Source organism: Nematolebias whitei, chromosome 1, assembly GCF_014905685.2.
Source record: "Nematolebias whitei isolate Nwh7 chromosome 1, NemWhi1, whole genome shotgun sequence".
NCBI lineage: Eukaryota > Metazoa > Chordata > Actinopteri > Cyprinodontiformes > Rivulidae > Nematolebias > Nematolebias whitei.
Genome location: NC_056498.1, coordinates 1524448 through 1533553, shown reverse-complemented (window position 1 = coordinate 1533553; position 9106 = coordinate 1524448). Strand labels below are relative to the sequence as shown.

General features: G+C 44.3%; 1 protein-coding gene across 1 annotated transcript in view; it reads left to right on the top strand.

Moving 5' to 3' along the window:
* The window catches only part of snapc2 (small nuclear RNA activating complex, polypeptide 2), a 107588-nt gene that overhangs the window by 57684 nt on the left and 40798 nt on the right, over window positions 1-9106 (top strand). The window contains exon 4 of the mRNA XM_037681414.1: window positions 1825-1913. Coding sequence (XP_037537342.1) covers window positions 1825-1913 — 89 coding nt within the window. The remainder of the gene's footprint in view (window positions 1-1824; window positions 1914-9106) is intronic.

Genomic DNA, 9106 nt, shown 5'->3' with positions numbered 1-9106 from the left:
CCCGGCCACCAGGCGCCCGGCCACCAGGCGCCCGGCCACCAGGCGCCTGCCCGCGTGCCCCACCTCCAGGCCTGGCTTCAGAGTGGGGCCCCGGTGACTCATGTCCGGGCAAGGGAACATTAAGTCCATTTATTTTTCTCTTCATTGGGGTCTTTGGGCTGCACTTTGTCTGGTCCCTTACCTAGGACCTGTCTGCCATGGGTGACCCTACTAGGGGCATAAAGCCCCTGACAGCATATCTCCTAGGATCATTGGGACACTCAAACCCCTCCACCATGGTAAGGTGGCAGCCTAGGGAGGGGCAAAAGTTTGCAAAAGTAAAATCTCAGAATGAATGTAACAGAGCTGCTCCAACATACAGCCACCCCAAGTGGCGCAATTCTAGAAATGCCACTACCAGATGACCACAGCCAATTATTTGAATCCAAAACAGGTTTAATAAAAGTTGTTGATTGAAAGAAGCCGGTCCTGTGGTTTATTTTGATCTATTTCCATTCTCGCCACCTGCTGTTGGAATGATATTTCCCTTGATGTATTCCATTGTTTGTTTGTTATTTGGGGTTGACAAACACTCTGTCCATCCCTATATGAGCAACGCGGAGTCACGCCGGAAAGAGAATACAGTATCGAACCCCCAGTCTGTTCGCAGAAGCCGCTTCGCCTCCGTGAAGGCCGCTCATGCTCTTGCCTCTCCCGGGGTGTAGTCAGCTACAACGAATATGTTTGACTCTTTGAAGTGGAGCTGGCCACCGTTGTGCACCTGCTGTATTATTTCCACACGTTCCTGATGGTAGTGGAGCCTGGCCACGACATCTCTGGATCCTCCATCCGAGCCTCTCCTGCCCGGTGTCTGGTACATGTAATCAATCAGTGACAGTTGATCCAATTTTAGGGCTGCCATTAGTGTTTTAGCTAACATCCTGGTGCTTTCACCCGCTGATTCAAGAGGACCAATAATTCCAGTATTATTACGTCTGATATGTCCCTCCACGGATTCAAACAGTTTTTAGGCCCATTGAACTCAGTCTTTAACTCAACCACCGTCCCACGTAGCCTTTTCAGCTCATCTGAGTATAAAGACGGACCTTTTTCAGTCTCTGTAGCAGCAAATTTAACTCGGTCGAGCTTCGTTCTGAAGCCTGATGGTGTTAACGAGCTTGGCTCAGACCGCCTGTAATTCACTCTTGATAAAATTTAAATCCTCTGTCAGAGCCGCTCTTAGTTCCATCTAAATCATCGCTACATCTTCGGGTCTAATTGAGGCCAGGAGGTCTGACCTCAGAGCCGACTCGTCCTTCCCTCCAGAGCTCAGTGAACGGGGGGCCGATGCACCTGTTTCAGCTGTCTCTCCATCTCGGCGGCCCGAGGCTGTAACGTTGATAAAAGGCTGTGAGGGAGATGAGGTCGAAGCTTTCAACTTTTTCTACTTTGAAGTTATATTACCAGCTTGTTGATTCAATTATGTGGCGACACCAGTTTACAGTTTAGAAACAAAATCCAGCACAAAGGCAGGGATGGTATAATTATAAAAAGCAGATTTTCAGCAGGGCCAACGGGCACTCATCCAAAACGCTGCTCATGTCTGACGCCATTTTGTCTCCCACTTATCTGTTTAATATTTACTCACACAGTTTTTTAAATCATCTCTTAACATTTTGTTTTAAATTAACCGAAAAACAGAATAGTGAAAACAATTTTTTTGTTTTTCCTTTCAAACTTAAATAAAACTTTTTTATGTGTCTCAGGTCAGAAACAACTTTAATTTTCTGGTTTTATTTTTCTTTTAACTGACTTCCTGTTCTTTTCAATGTTTTTGCCCCTCAGAGAGTGCCATAGTCCTGGACCTACTAATGTCTCTCCCAGAGGAACTCTGCCTGATGGACTGTACAAACCTGCACAGACACATGATCCAGGTACAGTTTGCTGCATATTTGTATGTGTGTGTGTGTGTGTGTGCGTGCGTGCGTGCGTGCGTGCGTGCGTGCGTGCGTGCGTGCGTGTCTCTGTGTATAGAGGCCTGCCGATATATCGGTAGGGTCCATATTTTAGTCCTTTGGGGACCCATCAGTATTGGTGGTAATGGTCCCGTTATAAGTCGATATAAACGCTTTTAATTTTCACCCTTAAGGGTGCATTCACACCAGCCCTGTTTAGTCCGCTTTAATCGAACTCTAACTCATTTTCCTAGGAAGTCCTGTTCGTTTTGGTGTGAACGCGCCATCGAACTCTGTCACGGAACAAAAAGGCGAACTCTGGCCCGGGCTAAAACCTAGTTCTCGGTCCGGTAGAAGAGAACTCCAGCGCGGTTCGAGTACAGTGTGAATGTAAACAGACTGAGCCCCACTCCACAAGCAAGAAGTGGAGTACAACGCAGGGCAAACAAACACACATTTCTCTTACCTTATATGAAGCCGTCAGCTGCCTTGTGTAAAAAACAATATTCTCCATGGTCTTCTGTCTCTTCTTCCGCTCATGCTGAGTCCATTTTTGAAAAATGACAATATATAACTCCTAAAATCCAACATTTTTCAGTCAGGTCATCTGGACAGTTTCTTTTTTTTTTTTTTTTGTGTTGAAACGTTTCGCCTTCGGTCCGGAAAGGCTTCATCAGTCAAGGAAACACACACCATAACTGATTCTTCCCCCAACAGCTTCCTCCAAAGTGGAACAAACCAGTTCTGCTTGTGATAAGCTGGTCTCTTTGGTATGCCCCCTCCTCCATTGCCGGCCCTCTTCCTTGTTGACAGTCTTGTCAAACTGGTTGAAAACAACAAAGTCCATGTTCAATAATCCAGGTATACAATCCAACATTTTTCAGTCAGGTCATCTGGACAGTTTCTTTTTTTTTTGTGCTGAAACGTTTCGCCTTTGGGCGAAGCGAAGGCTTCTTCAATCAAAGAAACACACAACAAACTGCTAACACACTCCTAAAACTGCTAAAACTTGATGCCACTCCATTTTGGTTTTTATTTACAGAAGAAGAAGAAGTGTCTTCAGAGGTTTTTGTGTCATTTCTTTCAGTAGTTCTAGGTGCAGCGCCACCACAGGTGAGTGGGGGAATAGGTTGGTTCAACAGGTTGGCTCGACTGCACAGTGCAGTGTGAATGCAAATGCACCAGCTCAAATGTAAGCAAAATGTTATGAATATTGGTCCCCAACCGAACCGAGTCTACCGGACTATCAGGTGTGAAAACAACCTTAGACTCACGAACAAAAGAGGTTTCAAATGAAATGGGTTTATGATCAGAAACAACAGCATCCCCAGTTTCTAGATTAATCACGCATAAACCATATGACAAAACCAAATCATGTGTATGTCCCTGCTGATGAGTTGGACCAACAACATTTTGCACAAGGTTAAAAGACTGGGTAAGATTTTAAAACTCCTGAGACAAAGGCTTTTCAGGGCAGCAGACGGGTACTGTATTTTCCAGTGTATAAGTCGCTGTGGAGTATAAGTCGCATCAGTCAAAAAAAAGCGTCACGAAGTGGAAAAAAATATATAAGTTGCTTCCGCGTATAAGTCGCATTTATTATGCATCACCGCTGACCCGTCGCATTTATTATGCGTTTATTTAATGGTCACAATAGCTTAATTTCGCCTGGGTGGCGCGGCGCTGTGCCATCTATCCATCTATCACGGCCGGAGCTGCTAGCTCTCCAGCGTTCTTCTGCCTGCACCAGCTGAGTGAAGCGAGCGTGCATGGGAGGACTCGCAGTTGCAGTTCTTAGACATTTAAAGCGTCAGTCAAAAATTGCGTTATGAATAGGGATGCACAATATTATCAGCATGGTATCGGTATCGGCCGATATTGGCGTTAAAGTTCAATATCAGACATCGGCCATTCCATCAAAATAACTCACCAATATAAAAGATGTTGTTTTTGTATGACAACTCATTGACAAGGATGCCTGCAGCGCCAGGACAACGTGATAACATCACGCGTGTCTACATGATCTGATCACGGCGGAGAGGTAGAAGTCAAAGATATTTTTCCAACGTAGACTTACCCGTGTTACAAGCCGTCATTTCCAACGTCATTGAGAAGCTAATAGCCGATAGAACTTTTTTTTTTCATTCAACCTTTATTTATACAGGTTCATCCCACTGAGCCTCGGGGACTCATTTGCAAGAAAGACCTGGATTTTTAACAAAGAGTAATGACAACAGTGGATAACAATGACAACAATAGGAAATCATAAAAGAGGCGTACATTAAAAAAAAAATGTTTTTAACGAGTTTAAATAAAATGGCAACCAAAAGGACAGTCAAAATGAAAAGTAGCGAAAAATCCGCTTGGGTGAGTTTTACCACAGACATTTGGATATCAAGTGTTAGCCCTGTTAGCATGATTAACCTTACGGCACAATGGATAGACAAAAACTTTGAACTTAAAAAGGCTGTCCTTCATGCACAAGAGTGCAGAGGATCCCACACTGTTAAAACAGACTTTTAACCATTTATGCACAGTATTAAACAAAAAAAAAGTAATGGTTAAATCTGACAACTGATTTTACATCAGCCACAGCACTACTGCTGTTAGCCGGTAGAATACAGATCTCTATCAGCTCTTAAACATCTTTGTCACTCCTAAGGAGAACCCCAACATCTTCATTTCTGCTTCTTCCAGTTCTTTCGCTGGTCTTTATTTGTCAATGCCACTGTCTCCAGACCATACAGTATATCTGGTCTCACCACTGTCTTGTAAATTTGTCCTTTGACCATCCAGATGACCACCGAACACTACTGTTTGCTAAACCTTAGCATGATAAAAATGGCTACAAGTCGTGGAATTAGCTTACTTACCGCCCTTGTTTGACGTCGTACAACCGTAAACTTCTGTGATAAATCCACAACGTCGAATATTATTCCTTGGTATGTGATGAAATATGTAGTATAAAGTTTGGAAAAGCACTAGAAGACAAGGTTGTTTGTAGCTACTTAGCTCCTTCGCACGTAGCGCCAAAACTTCAGAAGACACTGATTGGCTGGAATGAAAGTTCGCCTGTGATTACATTGGTTGAATTTTTTACCTCTTCGTAAACTTCAGTTTTCGTAAGACAAATCACGTGACAGGTCTATTTGACTGGGGCGGTGGGGGGGGGGGGTGTTCTCCTCTACTCTGAACTTTAGAAAGGTGGTGCTGCGCTCTTCTTGTGCACAGAGAACTTGCAATCATTGTGTGATTGTGCAACCGCAGCTTAGATGGAACATTGGTAAACAGTATAGTTTTTCATTTATGCACCCTTTATTTATCCAGGTAGTCTCATTGAGCCACGAGAACTCATTTTCAAGAGAGACCTGTTTAGAGAGCAGATGGTGGGGGTTAAGTGCCTTGCTCAGGGGCCCAGAGTGGGGCGAATGAAGGTGGAGGGAGTTGTGGGTGTTCCACCTTTTCCACCCACATTTTGATGTTGACAGTACCGGGAGTTGAACCTGCGACTTTCCGATCACAGGCCCATCTTCTAACCTCTGCACCACCACTCCCCCATAGTAATGGATAGGGGTGTAACGGTACGCTAAAATCACATTTTGGTTTGGTTCAGTTTAGGGCTGGGTTAGATATCGATATTTTAAAAATATTGAGATGATTTAAAACGCGATATAAAATGAGATATCAATGTAAAAATATATATTCTTATACTCTGCATAAAGACGAATCCAGCAGTTTTTCTCCTAGTCTGACTCTGCAGTCATTCACACTACCCCTCCTCCTCCCTCCCTCACTGACAAACCCGCTCCTTCATGGCTACTGGCTTTAGATGAAGATGTTTAGATATGCAGATAGCTGTTTGTTGACTCAAAGTGGGAGAGCACTTTAAATTCCTGATAAGGTGTGAAAATGACAGTGCCTGATTCAACAAAGCTGCAAGGCTCCATCTTGTGTCAGGCGAGGAAAAAAACTGCTTTGCTTTTCTTCAAGCAGACAGATTCCTTTTTTTTTTCTCTTCAGCCTTGAGTCCATCTGGACGTTCTGGTTCTAAAATAGCCTAATTGTGGGATTCCATTCCACTGATCCATGCTATGAGTCTCCTTCAAGGTCGCTCCCACCACGCTGACAAGTCCCAGAAGCCGCAGGTGGCCTGCGATTCTCATAAATTGCCTCCACCTTACGGTTTAGCTCGTAAACCAGATGATTTAAAGTTCCTACTGCACAGACCAAATCTTCACACTGACTCGGAAGCTTTTCCATGGCCAAAACTGCTGCCGATGTCTTCTTCAAAAGTTAATAAAATAGAGCCCTGCCGATGCCAAAAAGCAGAGTCCTTGTTTTCATAATTCCAAATATGTAAACGTCTTCAACGTCCTCCTGAGACAGGACTGAGAGGCACATCAGCTGCCACACTCCCCACGGATCCATGACTTACCCTACAACGTGCGTCTCAGCCGGACACGCAGGCTCTCCGGGACCTTGTCGCTTTGATGAAAAAAATCTTATCAATAGAGTTGAACGTCCGAACGTTACATTCGGGAGATGTGAACCAGGCACTTAAGACACACAGAGAGCAGAGTAGGAGGAAGGAAAAACGGGGGAGGAAAGACAGAAGCAGCCACCTCGATCAGCGCCAGGGAGGAAAAAAATTCCAAGATTAATTAGATTACAATAATACAGTAACATTACTTCTTCTTCAATAATTTTCAGTCAGGTCATCTGGACATTTATTTGCTGAAATGTTTATTAAGGATTAAACATAAATTAAACGTAAATTCTTGGATCGTATACCTCGATTAATGAGCATGGACTTTTTTGATTACCTCTTCTTGCACGGTCATCATTTCTTTTATGAGGTGATTGAATCTCTCGCTCATCATCATCAGGACAGGTCTTTAATTCTGGGGTCGGGCTTGTTGACGATCATTTTTAGCTTTTTCATAAAGTGCTGGTACAACTTTTTGGCTGAAGTGTTGACGTGATGGGATGTCGTACGCAGCAGGACTTAACTTTAATCATATGCTTAAAGCCGGCACATCAACAACAGAAACGTAGATCCATAGCTTTAAAAACTTCTACAGCTTGTGTTACTGCTTTGGACCAATCTCCATGAAACAATGTCGACACACAGCTTTGGATTTGCACTTGTCTTTCCCCATCGTGAGTTTTAACACGAAAGCCATAATGTTCCAAAACAGGAGACCGCAACGAGATGAAAGGGTTTCCTGCTAGGCTGCTAATGCTAAACATGCTACACATGTGAACATCATCAGGCCAGGACTCTGCGGTCTACACTCATCTCCAGGCCAGCAGTCACAAACAATGATGAGTCCAGCTACAGGCAAGAGGTGGAACACCTGGAGAGCTGGTGCAGAGAGAATAACCTTCACATCAATGTGAAGAAGACAAAGGAGATGATTGTGGACTTTAGAAGGAACAAAAACACCTACACCCCCCTGAACATAAGAGGATCTGCGGTGGAAGTGGTCTCCAGCTACAAGTACTTGGGTGTACACATGAATGACAACCTCAGCTGGAGCAACAACACCACCAGCCTGATCAAGAAAGCTCATCAGAGACTCTACTTCCTCAGACGGCTGAGGCGAGCTGGTCTGGGAAGCTCAGTCCTCACCTCCTTCTACAGGTGTGCAGTGGAGAGCATCCTGTGCTCGAGCATCAATGTGTGGCATGGAGGCTGCACAGCTGCAGAAAGAAAAGCTTTGCAGAGAGTGGTGAAGGCTGCACAGAAATCTGTTGGAATCAGTCTCCCCACCATCACAGACATCTACACCTCCAGATGCAGGAAGAGGGCTACCTGCATCATGAAGGACCCCACCCACCCAGCACACACACTTTTTGCCCCACTCCCCTCAGGAAGGAGGTTAAGGAGCATTAAGTGTAGAACCACTAGACTGAGGAACAGCTTCTACCCTGAGGCTGTTAGACTCCTGAATCTCTAACTAGAATAATCACTGTGAAAAACCATATCATGTTGCTGCTGATCTGTTTCATGTTGCTGCTGATCTGTTTCAATGTTGATGTGTTCGTGCGTGCACATCTGCTCACAGACTCATGTTCATGTTTGTGCTGATGTTCAATGTTTTATGTTATGAGTGCTTAGTGTATATTTAGTTGATGTTTTTCTTAGTTCATATCTTAGATGTTATTACTGTTTTTCTTAGACATTTTATTGTTGGATGTAACTGGGACCCCGTGTACATAATTTCGCTCCACCACATGAGGTGCGAATGACAATAAAGAAACACTGACTCTGACTCTGACTCTTTCAGGGATGAAGATGTTCACATCCTGGATAGAGAGGAACGATGGTTTGAGAGAAGAGTAAAGGAGGCCATCTTTGTGAAAAGAAATCGTCCGTCATTAAACGGGTGGAGGCCTCTGTGTTCAACTGTCCCCCTCTTAACAATGTGTTAACAAACACCACTTCACCACTTGCTCTCGACGAGCTCGGATGCTTCCCTACCTCCCTCTCCGCTTTGCTTTGCTGCTCTGTCTGTCTGTGAAATTACTGAGACTCTCTTGCATTTCTTCCGAACCATAATTATGGACTGTTTTGATCAGTTGGTCCCTCAACTCAATTTACAACATTTCTTCGAAGAGAAGACAGGCTTTAGGCAAGCCGATTTGCCCTGTTGGCACGCACACAGCTGGATATCTCATCGACTTGGAAGACTTGATGATGTGTCTATCTCTGCTGCCATCTGTGGATTTTAAGGACGCATATTTAATTGGATTTTTGATGACTGGTTCCTGCTATTTTGGATTCGGCTGGCTGGTTTATCTACAATCAAGGAAGTAGTCGGCAGCAAATTTGGACCCGATCATGCTGCTTGCCTTTTTGATGGTGTCGTGGATAGAATACCACGTCGTGTTCAAAACGGCGGAGGCGTCGCCCTTCGTATAAAAGATTTATTTGACACAACATGGGTTACAGATATTCAGAGACAAACAATTACATTAATAAGATATATGCATATAAATGGAGCATTAAGAACGAACCGCCTCGTGTGCGCCTCCCGGAAAATGCTCGCTGGGCGTGCGTCATTTCCGGCCTTTTATCCCCGTTTGAGAAGGCTAGCTTCCTGATTGGTTCAGCTTCTGTCACTATGGTTACGACTTAGCCCGCCCCCTCAAGGACGTTGACGTCTATA